Source organism: Oikopleura dioica, chromosome PAR, assembly GCF_907165135.1.
Source record: "Oikopleura dioica chromosome PAR, OKI2018_I68_1.0, whole genome shotgun sequence".
Taxonomy (NCBI): Eukaryota; Metazoa; Chordata; class Appendicularia; order Copelata; family Oikopleuridae; genus Oikopleura; species Oikopleura dioica.
In genome coordinates, this window is record NC_137293.1 from 11,658,945 (window position 1) to 11,683,141 (window position 24,197).

The following is a 24,197-nucleotide window of genomic DNA, read 5'->3' on the forward strand; positions in this document are numbered from 1 at the left end:
TCCAACACTGCGGCATTTTGCAAGAGGAGGATTCCAATTGCACTGAGCTCGTTGACAAGTACATCTGCTCGTTAGTGGATGGGCATGGCCTCTTGAGTCAGTGTATTTTTGACCTTCATCGCAGGAAAATGAGCATTCTGACTTTTTAAAAGCAGAATCTGTGCAATTTGGATGGGCATTTGTCTTTTTGAGTTCATCAATCGGGCTTACAAATTGTTATTCAGTTCAATTCCTTGATTAATCTTATTTACCAAAACAATCGGATTCCGTTGAATTCCGGAAACTCAAATTGAATCCCGCTCGCAAGAATCTCTGATGAAAACGCGCAAGAAATTAGAAAAATAAATATCCGCATCTCTCTTTCAAAACGTGGTCAAATTTGTGATTCTGAACCGATCGAGATCACCCCGACGAAGAGCTCAGAGGAATTTGTAACGGGACGTGTTAGCGGTTTTACCGACATGGCCTGCTTGTTTATCGGTGCCACCTGGTACTGCAAAAACTGTTTCTATCCAATAGCTACGGCATATTTTCAAGCTATTGAAGAGGCGAGTTTTAATCAAGAATGTCTGTTTTATTTCAGTGAGTTGATGTTTTCAATTTGGTAGTGATGAGATAGATCTAATTTAGTGAAGGTGAAGGTTTATGAACTTTTTCTGGGAACTGTGAAGTGAGAACGAACATCCAAGTAACTTCGGACTTTCTCAGCGATATTTTCCTTATTTGCCGTGACCTAAAATGTTCAGTTTGTATGAAATATTTGTTGCTTACGTTTGTTAACCATGCGTTAGTGGAATCAGTTCCCTCGATGCTTGCCATGAACTCGACTTTGAATTCTTTAGCGTCATCGAGAAAGGTTCTTAACGCGGCCGAAACATCAGGACTGTGAAATTTGTAGCTAAAAGGCTCGCAGTTCGAAAGATCTTTCTGTTTGGTGTAATTCAAATGGACCCAACATTCGATTGCAAGTGGTGGAATTGAATCTACATCGATATCGTCGATGATACCGTAGAGTTCGAGATCTTTGAGGGGATCTGGTAGGTTCAGGTCGATTGGAATAGGTGCCATATGAATTTCGTCGATGAAGAAGAGAAAATATTTAGCTCGGATCGCCCAGGAGATTGTTTCGAGCTCTTTGCCTTTTGCCGTCTAAATTCGAATAACAGCACTAACTTTTATATTCGTGATCTTACCAATTCTTTTAAAACCTGAACTGCTAGTAGTAGAGATACTTGATTCTTTAGCTTGAGATCAAATTTGCAACAATCCTTTCCACCTCGTCCATACGTTCCCCTTTTGAGAAGGTCTAACTTTGCAGCTTCGAAGTTGTAAGCGCATTTAAATTATAGACCTTTGCCTGACAGGATATTTGAGCATTTCTCGATGTTTCTCACTATAAAGGGAGGCACACTCTTCCACATGTTTATCAATCGCATTTGCTATTTTGACAAATTCTTTCTTTTGGTACTGATTATTCGCGATTGTTGGGCTAAATAACTCGATGACGTTTCTCTCTGCTTTCATATCGGGGTCTGTAGCTGCTTCACTGTTTTCGTCTATCCTTCGAAGGATTACCCTCCTCGATATACCATCTCCACATTTGAGCAAGGAGCATCCGTGGATATCTTGTATTTGCGTAGTTCGCTCAACCAAGCTGGATTCGACAGCTGCGGTGCACTGGAGCTCAAGAAGTTTTCGTGCGAGTTTTCCTTTTCCCTTCAAATCTGGATGGGGAGCATGATGACTGGGCAATCCCGCAGGCACCAAAGGGGAATTTCTTGCGCGTTGAAAGACTGAAACATAATTAGATCAGTTCTCTTATTTTTTATTCTTACAAAAACATGACCAGCTACGAGCGGTTTTGTCATGCCAGTTGCTTCTTTTAGTTTGTTGAAGTCAATCGGTTCAGTCACAATATCGTAGTCGATGACTTGTCGAACCAAACGCTTGATATTCTCATCGAAGGGTTGTAGTCTGAAGAAAGGCCCCGCAGATGGACGATACTGTTTCGCTCTCTGCGCGTCGTCATAAATTTGATTTTGCGTATCTTTCACGTTCGTATTCGCCTCTTCATTCTCTTTCGCTTTTTCGTCTGCCTTTTCCGCTTCTTGATCGCTAGAAATTCTTTATACGATAACTTCAAGGATAATTTTCTTCCACCTTAACGTCTTTATGTGTCCAACGATTCTCTCCAACGTAGACTTTTGCGATAGCAGCTCGTTCTTTTTCTTATTGCTTTCAGCCTCAATTTCTAATTAACAAAAAATAAGAATGTCAGTAGCGCTAGTCTTAAAAACCTCTAATGCATTTCTGCTTGTGCAAATTTACTTCTTCAGTGAAACTTTGAATTAGCCTCTGGAAATGATCCTCGATTCTTTCTTTTGTTTCTCCGAGTTCGCCTTTTAGTTGGGCTATTTGACCTTTCAGGCAAGAAATATGAACATTCGACGTGTTCATCAAATCGACCAGCGAATCTTCCGAATAATCGGAAATCTTTCTGTAGTTATGTCTGTTGGGCTCCTAATAAATCGTTAGAAATTTCTACTTTCTTGCGTCACAACCTCATGTTTGCGGATTCTATCAAGATGTCTCTCACAAATATACCGAATAGGAGTTTCTCCCGTCTCATTTTCACACTGTTCGCACTCGTAATCTGCCTCTCTTTTCTTGCAATAGTCACAAAGGGGAGCATTCTCAGAACTTTTCACTTTTGGCAATTCAAAGCGCTTAGAGTCAAGTCGATTGAATATTTCCATTTCTTAAATTTTATTGTTTTCTTCGAGATTATTATTTAACAGAATGAGTATCAGTTTTTTTGAAAAAAAAACACTGGCAGTTAAGCAGAACAGAGATAAAATTCTAGCTTTGACTACTTTCCGCAAAAACGAAGACGGAGGATAAACAAGGAAAAATAGTTCAAAAGAGCAATTGGGAGGGGAAAATAAATGTTGTCTTCAGTAGGTTGCGGAGCCGGAAAGGTCTTTGTTGAATTTGAACTATCGGGGAAAATAGCAAAGTGGCAGCATTTTTTTTATTTGTTGAAATAGGCGCGCGGTGCGATTTTGATCGGGACCTTGAAAATATTTTGAATAATAGTGACTAATCGTATTACGATATTATCATACCTTCGCAGAGGCGCTTTGACCTAAGCCATTCTTGAGGGCTTCGTAGCGCTTCAAGAGTTGTTGGTAGATGGCGAAGCCTTCTTGGTACATAGTTTCCTCGTTCCCAAGCTAAAATTGGTCACTATCTGGTGATTTTTTGAGTAAATACCATTTGTTGAACAACGCCGACAAGACGAACAGAGTTCTGATAAGCGTCGATATACGGCGTGTTGGGATTGTAAGACAGAAGTAGCTTCATCATCTCTGGAACTTTCGGCTGAACAACCAGATAAAAACCAATAGAAGAATGATGATCTTACCTGGTATCTATTGGCGAAGAAGGAGTTGTACTTTTCGCCAAAGATTTCTTCGCCAACTTTGACCAAAGCCGTCAGAGTTGGGTTCTAAATAAACAAATAATCATGTGACTGATGCTCAAGGATACTTACGGAGAGTCCCATTAGCCAATTCTCACTCTCGATCAAAGAATCGTTGTGGGTGTTGGCGAAGACAGATTGCGTTGGGTTGAAGTGCACGGATGGGTTGTAACGATGCGTGAAGATTCCCTTCTTTTCATTCTCGTACTCTTCCCAGGCTCTGTCAATTTCTTCTTTCGTCAGGTTTTCTTCGGGCTTGTGCTCTAACAAGGAGTCGTGCTCGTGGTATTTGAGGATCCAGTCCTTGGTCTTGTCATGAGTGATCATTTCCTTGAGCAAGTCATCTTTGGGAAGAGCAAGACGCTCTCGCTCTCCTTCAGGCTTCGGCACAAACTTGTAGAGATCTTTCAGTTGATCAGCAGAGTAGTGGCGGTCAACTTGTTGTTCGTCGACAACTCGTAAGCCAAGTGACGACTACAATAATTATCAGAAAAGAAAGGATCTATTGAGCTACCTTGTTAACTTGACGTTCGTAAATCTTCTCTTCCATCGTACCGTGTCCGACAAAACGGTAAACAAAGACACTTTTAGTTTGACCAAATCGATAAACTCGGAAGAGGGACTGAACATCATGAGCGGGGTTCCACGAGGAGTCGAAAATGATGACACGATTTGCTCCAACAAGATTCGTTCCAATTCCACCCGCTTTTGTAGAAACAAGGAAGAGTCTTAAATCGAAAATAAATAAAGATGAAATACTAAAAAACGATCTTACCTGGCTCGATCGTCTTCAGGGTCATTGAAGCTTTCAATGTAAGTGGTTCGCTTTGCCGCTGTGACGCTTCCGTCTATTCGGAAGTAGTCAATGTTTTTGTACCACTTCTGATTGCCGACAAACAAGGGCATTTTGGGCGATTCATCATCAAGATTAAAGCCTGTCGTAACTGTCGACTCGTGAAGGAAGCTTTCAATCGTGTCAAGCGTAATGACTGACTGCGAGAAGACGATCAACTTGTCTCCGAGATGGTGTGAGATGTTGATGATTTCAATGAGCGCATTAATTTTGATTGAGAGCTCCGCTTTATCCCAATCAAAAGTATTCTCGTTCGTGTCATTCATGACCTGCTCGTACCAGACTCTGTCGGGAGGAGGCATGACTGATTTTCGATGAAGATGTGCTGCGAAATTTCGCAGATCCGTTTTAGACTTGCCAGTTACATCTGCATCAGTGCCGCCCTTTCGAAGGATGAGTTCTTTTAGTTTGTCTCTTTTCAGAAATTTGATTTCTTCCTCCAAATACTCGTTGTCTGGATCGATTTCTTTTCGGAAGAGCTCGATCGCTCGTCGCAGAAGATCCCGTGGATCAGACGAATTACAGTGGTGATATCCACCAGCTTTGGCGATGACATACTGGCGGATTTTCATGCCACTGAGTTCCCTGAGCTCGTCTTCATCTTTTGGATCTGGCGTGTCAACGACTTCCTTGTCGTCGTCATCGAGGTTGTCGGCATTGAAGTCTTCCGCGTCTGATTCTTCTTCAGAGGTGTCATCAGTCACGAATCTGTTCAGTTCTTCGCGGTCAGCACGGTCCTCTTGTTGCTCAGTTTGCTGGAGGAGACAACGGGGATGGTTGTTGATGAGCAAGAAGGTTTGGAAGTCGCCAAAGAGTCCTCTTCCAGAGACTTTGCCTCCACTGACGAGGGCAGTTGATTTGTTCTGAATTTCGAATAACGATTCATGTTTAATTAGATATAATAATAATAGATTTTGATATACCTTTTGATACAAATAATTGCCAATCGACAAATTACCTTGAGGTAGTATTCGTACAGTTTGATCTGGGTTTCGGTAAGTTGCAAACTCAGGACGTACTCATGTTTCGGAGGTAAATGTTGGCACATGTAAGAATAATCCTTTCGCTGGACGACTCCATCAAGCGATTTCGCCAGAATGAAAGCGCGCTTCTTCATTAGATTCACATCAAATTGACTGGCATCGATATGTTCTCCATTTCGAATAGGGTTGGCAAAACGATTTCTGAATTCCTTGTTTGTACCGAGAAGATTTGGGCGGACAAAGTCGACCATGCAGTGATACTCGTCGAGGTTATTTTGCATCGGAGTACCAGTGAGAACCACTCGACGGTGCGTATGAATTTGCTTTGTTGCCTTAGAAATGGCGGATTCTGAGTTTTTCAGCTGGTGGCCCTCATCGGCGACGATCAAATCTGGTGTTTTGAGAAGGAACTCTTTGAACTTTGGAATCAGACGTTTTACTTTTCTGTTCATGTTGGCGCCGGTCGCCAACATTCGGAAGAGGGAGTAGCCCAAGACAAGAACGCCTCCTTCTGCGTCCCATTCCTTGCACATGTCCAATCGCTCGTGGTAATCGGATGATGACTGCAAGTTCCAGCAGCCGAGTGGGCGCTCTAAAGAGCCAGTCCACTTGTCCACTTCAATTGCCCAGTTTTCACAGACATTCAGCGGCGCCAGCACGAGGTAATGGTTAAGCTTGAGAAACTCGTGAATGTATAAAGTATGCATGAGCGCGATTGATTGAAGCGTCTTTCCAAGGCCCATACAATGCGCTAGAATACAACCGTGGCCCCTGGCATTAGATCCAAGAACAAACTCGTTGCCTTTTTGTGTCACAGACTCGATCGTGCAATCCCACATGAATTGAACGCCATCGATCTGGTGAGTCTTCAGATGTGCCTTCAGCTCCGGGTCAACTTCGATTTTCGGCGTTTTGTTCAAGACGCCACTCCAGTCACTAGTCTCGAATGATTCGCCTGGATTGACTGTCTGACGCTCCTCTCGAATCTTCGCGAGACGGATTTTCCTCTCTTTTTCCGCTTTTTCGGCCGCCTTGGTTTCCTCCGAGAGCTTCTCATCTGTCATAATCTTCCTTGACTTGGCCTTCTCCTTTTTCTTCTTCTTCTTTCCACTTCCTTCTCCATCTTCCTCCTCGATGTTTTCTTTATCAGAGCCATCCTCGCCGTCTGAACTGTCGAGATTTTTCCGACGCCTTCTCTTGCTCTTTTTCGAGATCTCCATCTCTTCGTCTGAGCTTTCTTCCGCGGAAGAAGAGATTTTATTTCGTTTCCGTTGTTGGTCTTCCTCTTGAGTTGATAGCTTTCTCTTTTTCTTTCCCTTTCCTTTGATACTGTTGATGAATTCCTCGTCTGAAGAAAGAATTTTCTCGTCTTCCAGCAGACGATCACGCTTTTTCCTTCTGTTGGCTGGTTCGTCATCGTCCTCTTCCTCAGCATCATTTTCTTGAGAATCGTCTTCCATTCTTTCTGGAGAAGAGTCAAGATCGATTACTTCCTTTGCCTTTTCTGATCGTTTCGGTTTGGGAGACCTTTTCTTTTGAATTTCGTCTTCATCTGATTTTTTTCTTTTTTAGGACATCCTCGTCTGAACCAATATCCGCTTCCATGTTTTCGTCGTCACTTCCTTGGCTGGAAGCAGCGCCATTTTCGGCTCCATTTTCCGCTACGTTGTTCTCGTCGGGTAGGAATTCCAGATCTTCATCACTAGAACCGGCGTCTCCGTTTTCTTCCGCTCCAGAATTTTCCGAATCATCGTTTCCCTGTGCCGGTTGAGGGGACATCTTTTCGTCTGAATCAGAAAGTTCCACGATGCTGGAGTTGTTTTGCGGCTTGGGCGATACTTTCCTCGCATTTCTAGCGTTTTTCAAGTTTTCTTGATTCAGCGCACTTTCAGCCTTTCGCATCCGAATTCTTTCCAAGTTTCTCTTTCGCTGTTCTTCTTCCGCAGCTTCTTTTTCTGCTTCCTGTTTGGCGATGGCTTCGCGGCGAATGCGAGCTTTTTCAGCGCGTTTTTCGTTCTCGCGTTTTCGCTCTTCCTTGATTTTCTTCGCCGACTCTTCGTCCGAGTATTCGTCGGACGATGTTTCCGTTCTAAGCTTTCCAACTCCTTCGTGCGCGCTTCCCTTTCGCCGCTTTTTCGTCATCGCGAAAAGTTCATCTCCGCTTTCTGCTTCCGACTCGACTTCTTCTCCTTCTGAGCTGCCAGAGCTTATCACTGTAGCTTGAGTTTCTTGCGCCGGCCAAGATTTTGACGCGCTTTCTGTTGATTTCTTGATCGTTTGAATCGACTTATGAATCGTGTTGATTGTAGTTCGCGCCTTTTCTTTTTGCTCGAAGGACTTGTCAGGATCGTTGAGTTTGAGCTGGAGGCGCTTGAGGAGAATGTGCATTTTCTCGTCAATCTCCTCCAAATCTGTCGATTCGCCGCTGTTTTGGCTGTTTCCGTTCAATAATTCGTCTGTGGGCGCTGGTACCGGCTAAATTAGATTGTCAAAAGATAATTTTGTTTATCGCGAGCTTACCGAGATGGATTTCGTAGAAAGTTTCTGTTCAGCTTTTTCTCGTCTGAATTTTTCCTCCTTCTCGAGTTTCTTTCTTTTCAGCCGTTTCTCTTCTTCCAAGAGAAACTCCTCTCGCTGCCTTCTCGCGTCCACGACTCTTCTACAATCGTCGAGTAGTTTTCGCAACGGCTTTGGGTCGCAACAAAAGCACTTCCACTTGGCAGCTTCGATCATCTGCGTTTCCGCTCGGCCAAAGTTCCGTTTGATGCACTTTTTGCAGAAGGATTCGACGCAATCGTCGCAGCCGAGTAGGTCGCCCCCTTCTCCGCACCATCGACAGTGCTCGTAATAGCCGTCTTCGTCCGTTGTCCAGCGCCCTTGATTGTAGAATTTGTTACAGGGAGAGCATTGGATCACTTTTAGGCGAGGGTGCTCGTGCCAGCGGCCGAATACATTGATCTGAAGGTAAGATAACGACACTAGTACTAGCATTTATAATAATGTACGTTACGTAATAGATGATTTCAAAAAACTTTTTGCGCGGCCGAAAATCATGAAAAAAGTGCTAGTGCAGTTTTGTCAGGCTCGTCGAGACGAGTCGATTGGTATAGGTCACTCTTGAAAATTTTAAGGATTTACCGGTTAACCGGCTGATTACCGGAAATCACGTTGTCAGCTCCCGTTTTTGTTCTAGTCGTCGGATTTTCATGTTTGAAGCGTCAAAATGATCCGTATGATCAGGGCTTCTGTAGCCTCCGAGATGAGCCCCATATCTCAACTCCTGCCGAGCTTATCACTAAAAGTTTGAATTTTACGCACTTTTTTCACTTTGACGGTTCATAACGTAAAATTTTTTCGGTAAATACTAATAAATCTTCTGCGGTTTTGATAGACAATTGAAAATTAATAATACCCACCGTTCAATACCTTGTAACCAGCCGGTAAAAAAGCGCTGAATCAAAATTATGCCCTCAAAAACCACTTTTTTGATTATATTTTTCTCCTCAAAGATCGGAACTAGAAGCGGGACCTTTTTGCGCAAAATCAATGTTATTTCTTTTGAAAGAGGATTTTTCGGAGAATAAAGGGGTTTTTTTTAATTTTGGATTCCATAACTGGAACTTCTTGTATCACCTTTTCCACTGCTCGATTTTTTCTCAGGTTAACCAAGTTTGATTCTAGTAGACATTTGATGCCTTCTAGGACATTTAAGATGTTTTGTCGAGCCCCCGGATGAGCAAATCTCTTCTTGGAAAACTCGGCTTTGAGGAAACTCCAGTTAATTTCGAATTTTTTCTCTTCGCTTTCAGCTCGGACGAGTTGGTAGACCATTGAATGCATCTAATGTTCTCAGTCCTTTTCTGTCATGTAACATGAGTCATGTTTTAATGTTAAAATTTAATATAATCGAGAAAGTGGTTTTTGAAGGCATTATTTTGATTCAGCGCTTTTATACCGGCTGGTTACAAGGTTTTGAACGGTGGGTATTATTAATTTTCAATTGTCTATCAAAACCGCAGAAGATTTATTAGTATTTACCGAAAAAATTTTACGTTATGAACCGTCAAAGTGAAAAAAGTGCGTAAAATTCAAACTTTTAGTGATAAGCTCGGCAGGAGTTGAGATATGGGGCTCATCTCGGAGGCTACAGAAGCCCTGATCATACGGATCATTTTGACGCTTCAAACATGAAAATCCGACGACTAGAACAAAAACGGGAGCTGACAACGTGATTTCCGGTAATCAGCCGGTTAACCGGTAAATCCTTAAAATTTTCAAGAGTGACCTATACCAATCGACTCGTCTCGACGAGCCTGACAAAACTGCACTAGCACTTTTTTCATGATTTCCGGCCGCGCAAAAAGTTTTTTGAAATCATCATAATAAAGCAATTGATTTTGATTTTTTATAGCAATAATAAAAATAAAACGATGAATAGAAAAAGTTGATTACTGTACCTGTTCGCCACAAACAGTACAGCAAATCTTTGCGTCGAAGACCCATGCCCAGGGCTTGTGATTCTCTTTGAATTCCATCTTTGGCGCTGACCGCCGCGTGGATCGGGATCTCCGTCCTGCTCGTCGCGCTCTTCACTGGCGCTGATTCACGAGTTTCGAAAAAAAGGGAATCGGAAATTCGAGATTTTCAGGAATCCATCAAATCGGGATCAGAAAAGAATCCAGTCTTTCGGGCCACCTTTTTTCTGCTATCGGGTTTCCGCCTACGCAAATTCCGCTCGACCAATCAGATGCTCGATGAGTAATCACTTCGGTCATTCATCATCAAAGGTCCGAAATTTTTTTTCGAAAAATTTTTTCGTCCAAAATCTTCCCTTCTTCAGCTATCCACTTCTTCCAGCGAGGAAGGCGCTTTTCTCGATCTTTCAGGGCGAATTCGATTTTTTCAATCGCAGATTCGGATTGGCCGTAATCAAAAACCCCCGATTGGTTGTGAAAATTCATAATTTTTTAGCAACAAGATGGCGCTAAAGTTTTTTCTTTCTTTCAAATGAGCGTGGGCGAGTTTGAGGAAAAGGTCCTCCGCGCGCGCAGCTCAGCTTCGGTGCTGCGCAACTTTCGCTTTTGCCCGCCAACGGATATCCTTCACCTTCTTCTGTCACTAACTGTTAAGCTGTCAGTCAGCAAGTGACCATCTTCAGTACTTAACCGTAAAATAAAGCGTCTGTGTGTATTTCCGGTTCTATGATAGAACTTCTATCTTAGGATGGTCATTTCTGAACGGATATAAGTATTAGATCAGTACAAGTAATAATAAATTTACATCAATAAGTGACAATAACCATTTTACTACTTTTATCTCCAGAAGGATGACTGGGAGAATAAATTCTCAAGTTTTGGGCATTCCCACAATTTCCTAGACATGACCGACTAAGTCGCTTAGCAGGATAATTCCATTTTGCCTGTTAGTTTCTGGAAATTCCGCGATGCTGAAGACGTCATCACCAGAGAATCTGGGGTACAATCCCGTACAACGGTGAAGTCCGTTTCCTCGCTACACATGATTTAATTGTTACAGAAATCGGCAAGTACAGTAGTTCGACTTTTTTCAAATGGTTTTCATTTGAAATCATCGAAATCAACCCTTTTGAATGAAGAAAAAGAAAAGAAAAAAGTTTGAACCGAGCGTTAATAGAAAGAAAAGCGTGCAATAAATTATCCAGCTAAATCCAAAGAGCCACCATTTGAGGTGGGAATGGGACTCTAATTAATTGGGCACAGGTAATTAGAGCAAATTAATTTTGATCAGCAGTCCGCAAGTTTTTTTTTAAAGCTGGAGCAGCGATTTTGAAAGAGAAAAGAATGGCAAGGAGGAAATCCTTGAGATTTGCGTCGGAGCTGCATCACCGAAGACCGTCTGCGTTTGAGGTCAGTTTTTTTTCTTTCGCCAGAAAAAAATCATCAAATTGGAGATATACATAATCAATGCTCTTCTTGCGAGATCTTTATTATCTCAAGCCAGCGCGAGATGCAATCTTTCCTGCTTGATGTTGCTTTCTGAATAATTTAAATTTTTATTGTTTAAACAAACTCATCCTTATTCTGATCGCTAGAGCATAGCAGTTCCGAGCACACAAGAAGATCAGATACAGAGAAGAGAAAGTATTCTTGGCATTCAGAAACATGGTTTTCTAAAGACGCTAAATTCCTAGGATAATGAATAAAAGCAGAACCATTAGAAGACGGGAGTCTCTCTCGAAGCGAATTCCTACAAGATGAGAGATCCTAAGGATCCAAAGGAAAAGGGGATGAAGCGGGAAAGAGAATATCATCAAGTGGCAGTTGATTTTTATTAATTATTTTTCTTTGAAAAAATCTTGTCAAAGATGCTGAGTGACACGCCACAAATCAAAGTTTAGGCAGCTTTTAATCATGTGTGCAAGATTTTCTTCGATCTTGCTGGCTCAGAATAAACGAGGACCTTGGGGAAAGGGTTGATCAATCGAGGCTGAAGCCGGCGACGTTTTCAATGTTTCTCGATGTTTTTTTACTTGCTCGACACTTTTGCTTTTTTGCGAGTTTGAGCGGCTAAGTCAATCTTCATAATTGACTCGAAGCGACTGTAGTATAGAACGCAGTTCGAAAATGGCTAGAAAACAGATAGATGGTGAGAGAGTTGACATACAGAATGAAACCAACAGTACGCTTGGGAAGACGCTCCATACAATTGTGAAAATGTAAGACTCTTTCTTGACCAAGAACTATTCAATTTGCCAATATTTTATCGCTAATTGAAAGTGAGCCTTCAAATATAAAAGTTTAAAATATCAAAATAGCCATTGAAAAATATTTTTCAATTGCTAAGCTTTGCTTCTTTCAAGTCTGTAGAATTATTCAAGCGGTTGCATTCAACCTAAAAGTACCCAAACTACACCCGAAAAGAATAATTAAACGTGCCCGGGATAAGACCACAGAGTCATCGTTCCTGACTTTGAAAATGACAAAAAAATCAGTCAGAGATGCAGTTCAAGATATCTGCCTGGCGATAAGAGAAGCAGCGACAAAGTTCACCTTCTTGCGCCATAAAATCGAGCCCGGAAATGAACCCTTTGCCAATTATGTTAAGCGTTTTCCTATTATCGAATTTCTAGCGTTTCGGGCATCTCCCTAGCGAGAGGGGAAAACGACTTTCGGTCAGATGGGACAGTTTCCCATTCATCCCATTTAAAGTGGAAGCAGAATTCTTTCCTGGAAGCGATCATCAAGAGAAGCAATTTATCAACGCAATATGGGAGCTATTTACTCGCAAATGCAAGACTGGAGGGCTTTCCAATTGTCCACGTTTCCGACAAATTCGTTCGACAGGTTGTTCATTTTCTAATGCCCAGTGGGGTCTTTGCTTAGCTAAAGATAGTGACTCAACGCTTATCTTTTTCTTTTAAAGCTGGGCTACTCAAAAGCGGAAATCGTGGGGAAAAGCGCCACTCTTGAATTTCTGGCCGGCGAGGAAACTGAGGCCAGCACGAGGTAGCGCCCTCAACCTTTCTATTAATATAATCATAGCTTTAACAAAGCGTGAAAATAAAAGAAGCGTTAGAAGACTCGTACAGAATATCCGCAAATGAGATTTATTATAATAAAGATGGCGACCCACATCGATATAATATCAATGTTCGACCAATTTCATCGACTTTGGATGGCAATCCAGAAGTCACGTATATTTTCATATCAGTAATGGGCTTCTTTTATTACAGAATATGAAGATTATACAATAAATTAATAAATAAACATAAAACAGCCCTTTGTTTAATGAGTCCAGTTCGCACGGATCAACAAAGCCGAAATAAAATAGCTCCGAAACGTGGATATCTCCGCGCTAAAGATAGAATTCTCAGGTAAGAAGTTATGCTTATTTTTACTATAAAATCACTACGGTACAAAAATAACGCGTTTGAAGACGAGATGGGAACAACTCGGAGAAAAGTGCGGCAAATATTTCGTATGGATTTGGAGCACCAACTATGCCGAGTTACATCCTCAGGAATGCGTTTTTTTTGCATCAATATTTCCGAGGTCACTTTTTCACGACTTCAAAACATGCTTAAAATGCGCTGCAAGTCACAACAGCTCTTTCAAATCTGCCTGGACTTGGTTCATTCTATGCCTGACCTTGTATACAGCTGTGATGGTGCCTTATTCCGTAGCTTTCCAGTATAAAGGCTCGCCTCAGGAAAATGCACAACAAGTTTTATTTTGGCTCATTATTGATTCATTTGTTGACGTCGGTGGGTCATTTTAACAATTCAAAAGATGAAAATAAAAACACGGTATAATTAAGTATTCATTGCCGATATCGTGGTGAATTTTATGACTTCCTTGATGTCCGACTCTGGGGAGATGATCAAGGACGCCAAGATTATACAAATGAACTATGTTAGCAACTGGTACACGCTTGATCTGCTTAGGTATGAATAAAGCCGTAACAAAACTTGATGCTTGATTCAGTTGCCTTCCATACGATATAATTTACTTCGTCCTAAACAACGTCAAAGACACAGCAAGGAATGGAATCGGTTCTTCTGACTCGAATTCATCTGCGACATCCCTCTTCTCCGCGCTGAAAGTTATCCGTCTTCTCCGCGTCGCCCGGGTCGCCCGAAAAATGGATCATTTTGCAGAGTACTCTGGCGTCGTTCTCATGATTCTTGTCGGCGCGTTTGGGTTGTTTGGACACTGGCTAGCTTGCATGTGGTTCGCCATTGGTATCAACACAATTTGCACGGATGAGGGAAAATTGATGGAGCATAACTGGCTTGTTCGTTTTTCTAATGACATATCAAAGGAGTACAAAATCCAACAAGGCTGCAATGTGACAGCAGGACCAGAACATTTGGATGCTTACCTGGCTTCTTTGTATTTTGTCATGTCTTCTTTGACTTCCGTCGGATTCGGCAACATCGCACCCTACAGGTTTTTAGTCGCAAATAATATAATTAATCACTTAGAGTCTTAGTCCCTACGAGCAAAGTTTCAGCGTTGTGGTACTTATTTTCGGTGCGTTACTGTATGCCATGATTTTCGGAAATGTGACGACCATAATCTCCCAAATTTATGCGGATATGAACCGCTACCACGACTCGCTAAATTCGGTGCGCGAATTCGCGAGGTTCAACTCAGTGCCTCAAAATATAGAGGCGCGGATCATGGACTTTATGGTCACTACGTGGCAGCAAACGAAGGGAATAGGTAAGCCCTACTTCACACTGTCTTTTTAGACTCAAATTTGATCGAAAATTCAACTTCGCTAATTTAACTAGATACGAACGCTGTGATCAACCTCTGCCCGAAAGACCTCAAAGCTGACATCTGCGTGCATTTACATCGCCGAGTTTTCAACGGACACAGGTGCTTCCTGGAGGCGTCCGATGCATGTCTTCGATCGCTGGCTCTAGAATTCCAGACGATTCACGTGTCGGCCGGAGACATTGTCTACCACAAAGGAGAATATGTGGACGAGCTTTCTTTTGTAGCAAGGGGAATTTTAGAAGTGCTACAGGACGGAGAAGTAATAGCGGTTCTAAGCAATGGGGATGCATTCGGAGATAATGTTTGGAGAAGACCGCTCTCCCACGGCCCAGGTAAACAAGAAAACGATATTGATGGTGATCGAATTTTTCAGCGAAATGTGTGGTTTACATCCGCGCGCTTAGTTTCACCGACATTCACGTGATCAAACGTGCCTCGCTCAAGAAAGTGCTTGGTTTTTACAACGATTACGCGAAATCTTTCGACCGCGAGCTCAAACTCGCCGTCAACGTTTGCGAGAGTGTTCATTTCCGGAAGATTAAACGCAAAAAGCAGAAATTGGTAGCCGGAGATAGCGTCAAAGGTGGCATTTCGAGTATTTTAGGAAAGGGGTCTTAACCGTTGCTTAGCCTAAAGAGGCGGCGGCTTATCTTACGGGCGCAAGTTAACGTTACGTAACTTGCGGCGTTAGAAGGATTAAGACCTGTGATAAAGCGGCTGCTGTTAATGATGGAGCAATGGGGTTAATTCCCGGAGCTTCGATGGAAGAAGTAACAGACGAGCGAAAGAAAGAACTTCCCATGAAAAGCGAAGTAAATAACGAAGAGCAAAAAGTACAAGTAATTCAAAAGTGCTACAAATATTCATTGAAACTTTTAGTTTTCCCCTGCTGGCTCTTCAAAAGGTCTCGAAAGAAGCGATGCGATTGAAACTGAACCAACTTCCGAATCTTCTGAATCGGAAAATGACGAGGATGAAGTCTCGAGGAAAATCAATCCTCAGGTGTTGAGCGAGATAAGTGATCTGTACTCGTCTGTCCGGTAAGCTTCATTTCAGCAAGGAAACTCTCAAATTCTTCATACTTTAGTGATGATTCAAAACGACTTAATGACCAGCTTGAGCGTCTGGAGGAACTTCTCGAGGGAACTTTAGGAGTAGAGCTTGGGAAGAAATCGAGAACTGGTAGGAAAGCTTAGTTGAGAAAATATATCGCAAAATGATTAGAATCGATATCGCTTAATTCTGACGAAGAAGTACACTCTGGCGGATACACGAATACCATCACGAGTTTGATCGAACTACCAAACAAACAATCGCAAACTCTTAAAGTAAAACGACCCCTATAATTTTTACTAGAAACTCTAATTCAGCAAATGTCGCAGAGAAAGAAAACTGGCCAGAAACACGCCACAAAACAATCATCTCTCAACAGATTGGCTCCGATATTCCAGTCGAGAAGGCTTTCAAAGACAGAAGAACCTACTAACAGTGACCAAGAATCGTCTTATTGACGCTATGAATATATTCATATTACTCCAGTGCCTCTGTAAAAGTTCAATCAGCGCCTAAAATAAACTCTGCCTGCTCGACCCTTAGTTCTTGTGTTCACACTTTCAACCAAGGATGCATCAGTTCCGGCGATTAAAAAGCCACTAATTCGGCAAGCTGACAGGTAGAATCGGGTTTGCGGCGGCGCTAGAAGCATTCAGCTGGTAAGCGTCTAAGCAAATTCGTCTTTAATGAGGTTGTGATAAAATTGCGTAAAAGAGTTTATTCTGTGGTATTGGGGGTGTTAAGTGTGTCTTAGCCGGTGGCGTTCGTGGTGTTTCATTTTTACAGTTTGGTGCGTTTGGGTGGTTACTTGATCTGGGTGCGGTGATCTCTCCACCGCCGCCGGACTAGCAGCAGCCCCAGGCGCACCAAACATTCTTTTGAGCCCTTTTTCAGAAGTTGAGCAAATATTTTTTTAAACAAACAAAAGTCGCAATTTAAACAGACAGAGACATGAAAAGGATATGATAGAGAAACGAAAATTATGGAAGTCCGAATATTGGTCCTTTTCTTTATAGGTTCTGGTTTCTATAAGTCTAAAAACAATCAATCCATCTTACTGTCAATATGAACCGGCTTATGGGTTTTCCTTATGGTTTATGGTATCTGAATTTTTATTGAAACTCCATGTTAAAAAACTTATTTTAAAACAATTGAAGATAAATGAAAATATATTATGTATTAAACAAGTCGGTAAGAGATAGTTTCCCCACAACTTGGGGCCCACAAGAGTAGAACATGTCTCCAAAACAAAAAGATGAAACCAGCACTAGCCATGGTCACGGGAAAAAGAAAGCCCCCCAGATTCGCCCGCGGAATGCGCTTCGACAAGCTGCTGCTTGACGATGAAAAATTCCTCGAGGGCTCTGGTTTTGGCGAGTTCTTTGAGCGAGAATTGAAGAGTGTTACTGAGAATCCTGAAGTGTTCAATGATGATGACGAGTCTTTGCCGGAAGTGTCTTTTCCAGTATTGTAAGTGCCCGATCGGAAAACGAAAATTGCTTATCAAAACAGTCTACAGTCAATTTTCCGACTGCAGCATCCTCTAATTTCTTGCTTTTCCAACCGCTCTCAAATATCAATTCCCTCCACATTTTATCGATAAGAAAACCGAGTTGGGCGTCTAACTAACCATCCAGTACCATGATGGAAAGTGATTAATAAGAAGGCCGCACTCGGTGGCACCTATCATCAGTTCGCGATAACAAGTTGATACACTAAATACAGATTTTCATGCATCCCGAAAACACGATTAGTTTAATTCTATCACGATGCGATAAGCCAATTGAAATGCCGCATTGCCGAACTCTTTGACACTTAGTATTCTTAGCCGCGCAGCTGACAATTCTCCGGAAAATCCTACGAAGGATCAAGACACCGCACCTGAACATATTACCCAGCCTCAAGCTTCAACTGTAGCGAGCAGTTCACCGACGCCGACCTCAATTACAAAAACAACCGTTTCTTCAACTACAGAGCGGAGAAAACTGCGGAAGGTAATGACTAGATGCATTTTTTTTGAAAATAAATCTCATTTCCCAAAAAATAATTCTGATGGTAAACATAAACGTTGTTTTACCGAACTACGTTTATTGAGAATGATGATAAGTGTTATAAATGTCACGTTGGACCGCACGCTCAAGGGCCCGTTTGAAATCGAAATTGCGGTCTTGGGCTGCAGTGAAATGAAATCTCAAAGCGCAGATTCGGATAAAACCCTTGAAACTCGAGTTTAATGTTTTAATCTATAGTTTTTTTCTTCAAAATCCGGCTCTGCTCACCGACTAGGCGGCAACAAGCTGATTTATGAGATCAACTAATGGGAGTAGAAAAGACGCGACTAAAAGTTCGATTTAGGCGGAACGAATTGCGCTCTACAAACAGCGACTTCTCTCAGAGCAGCAACTCGATCCAACAAAGGCCACAACATTGTCAACAACTTTGACAACATCAAAATCCCCTGTTCAAACAACAAAAGGGGATAGCATGTGGCCAAAAAATCCATTCCGAACATCGATATCTGCAACCGCATCTCCCTCTAGAACGACGCCAAAAGCTCCTTTAAAGACAACGACAAGAACGATCACTACTACAAAAATTACAACGACGAAAACCATATCAACAACGACAACGACAACCATAATCACAACTACAACAACATCGACAACATCCACGTCAAAAACTACCACATCGACAACTACACCGACAACTACGAAAACGTCGACGACGACAAAAACAACAACCATAGCTACCACAACAACAATATCGGTTACTACAACTTTACTACCGACAACCACAATAGAAACAGAGACAACATCTGGCGCAACAACAGAAGAACAAACTACAACGACAGCAACAAAAACAACAACAATTCCGACATCCACAGATGTGAAGAAAACATCATTTCCAGATCAAACAACAGAAGAACCAACAACAACAATCGCAACTTCAACAACACAGGTGCCAAAAATTATCTAACCATATGTTTCCTCACGTAATATTCAAGTATACAACAGTCGAACCGACGAGTACGACAGAGTTCTTTACAGAGGATCCTACTACTACCTCAGTTGCATCAACGACATCGAAGCCCGACGAATCAGTTCCCATTTGGCCCAGTGAGCGACAGAAAAACAAAGAACAGGGCACTCCTCCAATGTGGCCTAGTGAAATTAAAAACAAACAGAAAAATAATGAAAAGGAGAGTACGGATGTCATAGAAGATTTCTTCGAACCGCTCTCCGAGGAAAGTAAAGAAGATGAGACGGAAAGCCTTTTCGAAGAAGGAAGCGGGCAGACAGTCTTGATCGGTGATATTGATCCAGAGTTGCTGAATGGATTTGAAATTTTTGATGATGAAGCAGTAGAAATAGTTTCTCGACCGAAATTATCAACAGTAAAGCCGGATTTGTCAACGAAAGCTGGCTTTACTACACTAGCAACATTTATAACGACCGTCCCTTCCACACCAAAAACATCTCCGAAGCCCCCAAAGAAAAGACCAACTACTTCGAAAACAACAACTACGACCACGACAAAATCTACAACGACTATGTCAACAAAAACTTCACCGACAAGTGCGACAACAACATCAACATCATTTATTTCCACAACCAAAACGACAACCACAACAACAACTACAACAACAACTACTACTTCAAAAACGAAAACGACGACTACTCCGAAAACAACCAAGTCAACAACTAAATTCAAATTTGCAACTCCTGCTTCATTCAATCGTCCAGTTTGGACACCTCTTCCTCTTGCCACTACGACGATGCGTCCACGAACCCCTGCTCGAACTCCACAGAAATTGTTGACTACCGCTTCAACGAGAAAAATTGTTTTCACAAAGGTATGAGTTGTACCTGATTGTGTGTTTACAATTATCATAGACAACACCGCGAACAAAACCAACAAAAGAACCTCAACACTGGCTACCTGCAAATTATGTAAGAGACTACAATTTAACTCCTTATAACGCCTTTAAAGGATTATCTCGAAATCGAACCCGAAGAAACTGCATCAGCGCCGCCCGTCGTGGAAGGCGCTTTCCGTGGAAACTCGTCGATCTCGGAAATCATCGATTTAGAGAGTGAGAGTGGCGGATCAGGCGCAACTAGAGATTTCAACAAAGGCTCACACTTTTTAATAATTGTCGCTAGCTTTTTAACATACCTTGTATAGAACGTTTTTCTAACTCAGTCCAACACAAATTCTGTCTTGCTAACTTATGATAAATTATTACCTAATCACTGCATTGAAAATCTTCAAAAAAAGTATATTCAAAATACTGTTTACTCTGTGCCTAAATTCTGTGTCAATATATAATTAACAAATATATAATAGAAAATGATTCAATTTGTGCAAAGTTTGAACTTCAAACATTATACCGATTGACGAAGCTTTGTTTACTAGTACTCAATTAGTTTTGCTTTTCCAAAAATATATTCGGCCAGGATGAATTATTCGATGGGCGTAATTATCAACTGGAGCTTTTTTATTCGTTGCCGGCTTCCATTTTCTCTTCGCTTGATTATTATTGTCAAAGCAAACAAAACTTGAGTTAGTCTTGTTAGAGTCGAAGAGGCACACATGTTAAGTCACACTCATCAAGCTTTGAGAATTTTGAAGTCAAATGCATGTCTTTACACGAACTTAGTACAGCATAAATTTACAGAAGTAATAAATACAGAGAATGAACGTTCTTTATCAGAAATACTTCTTCAGTGAATCCCAACAGCAAGTGCACCGGTTATTTGCTTACCCAGTTGCAGAGGATTTTGTAGGTTTCGAATACTTCCCATGTGTGCTCCCATGTGTATGGAATGTGCAGACTGAATAACGATGAAGGGATGATTATTAAAAGAGGATCCTACCTCTTTGAGAAAGAAACAGTCGCAGATGTGACAAGAATAGATAACTGTTCGTTTTCCCTTTACATAAACAATGAGATCTTCGTCTTTTGATGAATCCGAGGGTGTTTTTGCTCGGAATTCTCGTGATTTATGTCAGTATTCGTTGGAGCGTGCTCTGACTCGTGTTCTGAGCAGCTGTCTGGATTTCGCACGTCAACAATCACCTCCTCGTTGTCTTCATCCGACTCCTTGGAGCGTTTTGTCGCAGGTTCACTAAAAATACTTCAGCAAAAATTTCCATACATCATCTTACGTTTCTGTGTCAGATTCTTCAGAACGACTTCGCTTACGACATTTGGGGAGTAGAGTCTCGCCAGGGATTTTTGTTTCCGTACTTTGACTAGTCAGCAAATTTCGCTCAGTGCTAAGCATTCTATGATGATTTTCTTCTTCGTCTTGCTTCGCATGATTTTGTCCAGGTAGAAGACCATCTTCGCTTTTTGTGAAAGATTTAGTAGAAGAAGAAACTGATCTTTGTGGTATAAGACATGGGAATTGTATCTTAAAAGTACATGAATTTTTCTCCTACACATTTCTTTTTACCCGTTCCGTTTTTCCTGCAGAGCATTTTCGGCAAGGCTTCGAAATCGGGCAGCAATTTGGTGAGGAAATAAATTTTGGTACATCATAAATTGGTTCAACTGATTGTTCGCTGCAAACGTACTAATGTTTCCAAAAGGCAAGGTGTTGAGCAAGGAATGTGACTGGGAAATCACAGGATGGTGGATGGGAGAGGCTTGTAGGGGCTCAGTAAGATCCAAAGAGCTGTTTCGGTCGCGTAGGGATTCGTGAAGAGGCTTGCTGATTTTGTACGTACAAGCGAGCTCGTGTTCTTTCATGCTCTGGCGGCTTTTGTAGCTTCTGTCGCAGAACTTGCATCGAAACGGGCGATGATCTGAAGTTGATCATAAACTTGAGCTTGGTTATCAAAAATCTGGAAAGGCGCGCGATCTGATTGGCGGAAGACGGCACCACCACGCGGCGCCTTTCACGGGCAAGAGATCAATCGCTAAATTGAATTCTGGAATTTACTTTCGGGATGTAATTTTTCCAACACAAACGCTAGAAAGCAGCGTTCGGATGTTTGCGGTTGGATTTCGCTTCCCAGCTAGGATAATTGAATCTTTGCCGCTTTGGACAAAATGCTTGGTAATGGTGGTCGATTTCGAATTCCAATGGGATTCCGTTTTCGTTTTTCATTTCAAATCAAAGAATAATCATCGCTCCCTGCGGAAATAGCGGCACTGGATAATTATGCTCTGTCAAATTATCGGCCTCGTGGAAAGGGAACCGAATGGGCAAGATGTTTAGAAATATATTAAAATAATCATTAGTGAATAATTTTTCCAGGGATTGATTGCGATGAGCCTCTACGGAAAAAGAGCGATGCGTGTAGGGATCGCGTTAGCATAGGAATTTGGGACCGAGGTGACAACTCTTCGCGTAAAGTGAAGACGGACGGCGAAGTATGGATCCTTCTGATTTAGATGGGGCGCTAAGTTTCCTTCATAATACAAGAAAACTTTGATTTACTGCGCTACGTAAGCACTGAGCGCGCCTTTTCATCCTGTTTTCAAGAATTGGGCATAATAAATTAGAATTTGTCATTTGAAAATATCGTACCGGAATGTATCCTCATGTGTCCGTTCAGTGCATCGCGCCTTCGGCATTTGTAGGAGCAAATGGAGCATTCAAACGGCTTCTCGTCAGAGTGTATTTTCATGTGTCTCCTTAGATTACCCTTAAAAATATCATAATGCTGAAATTCTAGCTTCACGAACTACCTTTTGGGTGAATCCGAATCCGCAGACTTTGCAAATATAAGGTCGCTCTCCCGTGTGAGATCGAATGTGAACATCGTAGTGGCTCTTTCCAGCGCAGGAGATTCCACATTCTTCGCATTTAATCAACGATCCTGATCTCTCCTGGTCGTCCTCTCCATTTTCCTCTTGGTTCATCCCGCCGTCAGCGTCTCTCCCCGTTCCTCCTAGAAATGGAATGAAGTTGTGCAAAAAAAAATATTGACGACCAAAGATTTTAATCCCTGGAAAGTCGTAAGTACAGCGTGTGAGGATGTGATTACAAGGAACAATTGTGGGAAGCTCGCCGAAGAATCCTAACGTGGGATAATGGAGCAACTCACAATCATTTGACGGCGATTATCGACATTCGAGCGAATCGGTGAAAGTTTTGATAACTCTCCCAATTTGGCGCTGGGAAAACAACAAGGCGGATAATGCCTTTCAAAGTTCGAAATGTAGTAGTGATGAGGAATTTGCATCCGATCACAATTACTATCGATATCGAATTCCTCGAGTCACTACCTGTAGGATATTATGAACGATCCAGAATCTGGAACAAAGATATGGTTGAAAAATGGCAAAAAAAAAAGAAACGAACTCGTAGAAGTAAACTTGCGTGAGAGGAAAATTACTATGCGCTTGATCCCATACGGAATTCGCACTTATTCCACCTTCTTTCCAATTCGCAAAGCCGGAGCAAGCTCTTCCCTCCGAGCCATGAGCCCGGCTGAGCCGCTAATTGATCCTTTCGCTAGCGTAAAATCTCCTCCTCGAGATATTCCAAAATTTTTCGCGCGCTCTCATTTGAGCAATAAATGTGAAACAATAAAAGTAAAACACTTTCGATCAATGAGTTTCCTATTAAAAAGCGCGTAGCGCACACTTGCATCGGAAATGGCATTTTCAATAATTTTCATCTTCTTCGCTGATGGTCAAATTCAATCATCAGATAATTGTAAATTGCAATTAGATACACAATTTTTAGATCAATCTTTATGCAGCTCTTTATCACTTGTTGAGTTGTCTCTATTAGTACCTGATAAGCAGTGGAGACTTTCCCTGTTATCTGCAGCGAGGGACTCCTCTTCAAAGCTGGACATATCGTTAATTATATCTGTAGTATTTCGGATAAATGAGAAAAAAAATGAGTTCGTTTTGCTGTCGAATTTCGAGTATTTAGAATTTTGGCAAGATTCACTAATGATATGTTGGTTCCTGAGGCGCTCCCTAGTGAGCTCCTCATCCACGCGGGGGCTCCAGAGACTCCCAGTAGGGATGTGTAAAATCTTGCTCCTGATAACTGAAAGTTTCAGTTACTCATTATCGAAAGACCTTTCCGATCTTAGTTAGCTAACGTGTCATTTAATTAATTCATATTCATCATTTAACCGAAATTATGGCTACATAATCCCAAAAGCCTAATGATTATGCCTCAAGAAAGGGGGGAATTCAGAATGCTCGCATACCAAATCGTTATAGGGCGATGTTTTTATCAGCTTCTTCATCCAAAGAAACCTGCTTTTCTCTGCTAAGACAAAGAATGAAGCGAGAACTCAAAAATTTTATAGCGCCCTATGCTCTACGACTCTTTCCAATGGCTTAATTCTTTATCGATTCTGACGTATTGACGGAAGTTGACGCAAACTCTGGTCACTAGAGTCTGGAGTCAATAAGAATATTTTAAGATTCTCAACTCGAGTCGGGATTCTTTCCAGGGAAGAGCTGTCCACTTTGGATTGAATAAGCTGATAATGACTTCGCCTCATAAAAATTTGGTATGCGAGTATTCTGAACTCCCACTTTCCCTAGCGCGTGTTCCCACTAATCTTCTGGAACTTTGGTCCTT

At 41.8% G+C, this 24,197-nt stretch overlaps 6 protein-coding genes and 1 long non-coding RNA gene across 7 annotated transcripts; 3 read left to right on the forward strand and 4 right to left on the reverse strand.

The window, feature by feature from the left end:
* Positions 1-1,520: 1,520 nt before the first annotated feature.
* On the reverse strand, positions 1,521-2,756 carry LOC145705785 (uncharacterized). The gene is made up of 5 exons (XM_081783269.1): positions 2,562-2,756; positions 2,298-2,520; positions 2,161-2,251; positions 1,836-2,115; positions 1,521-1,793 (listed from the first exon to the last, which is right to left on the reverse strand). Exons 1-5 carry the CDS (start codon positions 2,754-2,756, stop codon positions 1,719-1,721), a joined length of 864 nt encoding a protein of 287 aa, XP_081639395.1. The 3' UTR covers positions 1,521-1,718.
* Positions 2,757-2,821: 65 nt separating this feature from the next.
* Positions 2,822-10,232, reverse strand: LOC145705786 (transcriptional regulator ATRX-like). The gene is given in 11 exon segments (XM_081783270.1): positions 2,822-3,073; positions 3,126-3,233; positions 3,274-3,381; positions 3,425-3,508; positions 3,554-3,955; positions 3,996-4,209; positions 4,257-5,197; positions 5,293-6,868; positions 6,870-7,792; positions 7,838-8,275; positions 9,775-10,232. Coding segments are annotated over 11 exon segments (4,914 nt in total). The 5' UTR covers positions 9,853-10,232; the 3' UTR covers positions 2,822-3,031.
* Positions 10,233-13,378: 3,146 nt separating this feature from the next.
* LOC145701848 (voltage-gated delayed rectifier potassium channel KCNH1-like) lies at positions 13,379-15,198 on the forward strand (the record flags this gene model as incomplete). Its single annotated transcript, XM_081779064.1, has 6 exons — positions 13,379-13,559; positions 13,613-13,739; positions 13,780-14,244; positions 14,288-14,520; positions 14,592-14,912; positions 14,954-15,198. Coding segments are annotated over 6 exons (1,572 nt in total), but the record flags the coding sequence as incomplete, so codon positions are not given.
* Positions 15,197-16,091, forward strand: LOC145701849 (uncharacterized). The gene is made up of 5 exons (XM_081779065.1): positions 15,197-15,413; positions 15,460-15,620; positions 15,668-15,762; positions 15,805-15,908; positions 15,951-16,091. The coding sequence occupies exons 1-5, from the start codon at positions 15,318-15,320 to the stop codon at positions 16,089-16,091; spliced, it is 597 nt and encodes a 198-aa protein (XP_081635191.1). The 5' UTR covers positions 15,197-15,317.
* Positions 16,092-16,540: 449 nt separating this feature from the next.
* LOC145702980 (uncharacterized) lies at positions 16,541-19,951 on the forward strand. Its single transcript, XM_081780281.1, has 7 exons — positions 16,541-16,649; positions 16,905-17,103; positions 17,462-17,627; positions 17,989-18,591; positions 18,638-19,486; positions 19,527-19,583; positions 19,624-19,951. The coding sequence occupies exons 1-7, from the start codon at positions 16,616-16,618 to the stop codon at positions 19,816-19,818; spliced, it is 2,103 nt and encodes a 700-aa protein (XP_081636407.1). The 5' UTR covers positions 16,541-16,615; the 3' UTR covers positions 19,819-19,951.
* Positions 19,952-20,127: 176 nt separating this feature from the next.
* Positions 20,128-21,072, reverse strand: LOC145704707 (uncharacterized). Its single transcript, XR_014134485.1, has 3 exons — positions 20,803-21,072; positions 20,511-20,762; positions 20,128-20,468 (listed from the first exon to the last, which is right to left on the reverse strand). It is a non-coding gene; the product is annotated as an uncharacterized LOC145704707 (long non-coding RNA).
* A 16-nt stretch (positions 21,073-21,088) lies between these two features.
* On the reverse strand, positions 21,089-23,538 carry LOC145701850 (uncharacterized). Its single transcript, XM_081779066.1, has 4 exons — positions 23,388-23,538; positions 22,334-22,536; positions 22,173-22,290; positions 21,089-21,444 (listed from the first exon to the last, which is right to left on the reverse strand). Exons 1-4 carry the CDS (start codon positions 23,449-23,451, stop codon positions 21,089-21,091), a joined length of 741 nt encoding a protein of 246 aa, XP_081635192.1. The 5' UTR covers positions 23,452-23,538.
* Positions 23,539-24,197: the final 659 nt, after the last annotated feature.

Coding starts and splice junctions, on each gene's coding strand:
- LOC145702980 (XM_081780281.1), top strand. CDS start 16,616: ATGGAAGTCCGAATATTGGTCCTTTTCTTTATAG. Junction 17,104..17,461: donor GAAGTGTCTTTTCCAGTATT/GTAAGTGCCCGA, acceptor TAGTATTCTTAG/CCGCGCAGCTGACAATTCTC. Junction 18,592..18,637: donor TCGCAACTTCAACAACACAG/GTGCCAAAAATT, acceptor GTAATATTCAAG/TATACAACAGTCGAACCGAC.
- LOC145701849 (XM_081779065.1), top strand. CDS start 15,318: ATGGGGTTAATTCCCGGAGCTTCGATGGAAGAAGTAACAGACGAGCGA. Junction 15,621..15,667: donor GATCTGTACTCGTCTGTCCG/GTAAGCTTCATT, acceptor TTCATACTTTAG/TGATGATTCAAAACGACTTA. Junction 15,763..15,804: donor TGGGAAGAAATCGAGAACTG/GTAGGAAAGCTT, acceptor CAAAATGATTAG/AATCGATATCGCTTAATTCT.
- LOC145705785 (XM_081783269.1), bottom strand. CDS start 2,756: ATGGAAATATTCAATCGACTTGACTCTAAGCGCTTTGAATTGCCAAAA. Junction 2,252..2,297: donor CAAGCAGAAATGCATTAGAG/GTTTTTAAGACT, acceptor TTTGTTAATTAG/AAATTGAGGCTGAAAGCAAT. Junction 2,116..2,160: donor GGACACATAAAGACGTTAAG/GTGGAAGAAAAT, acceptor AAGAATTTCTAG/CGATCAAGAAGCGGAAAAGG.
- LOC145701850 (XM_081779066.1), bottom strand. CDS start 23,451: ATGTCCAGCTTTGAAGAGGAGTCCCTCGCTGCAGATAACAGGGAAAGT. Junction 22,537..23,387: donor AAGTCTCCACTGCTTATCAG/GTACTAATAGAG, acceptor TTCCATTTCTAG/GAGGAACGGGGAGAGACGCT. Junction 22,291..22,333: donor GATTCGGATTCACCCAAAAG/GTAGTTCGTGAA, acceptor GATATTTTTAAG/GGTAATCTAAGGAGACACAT.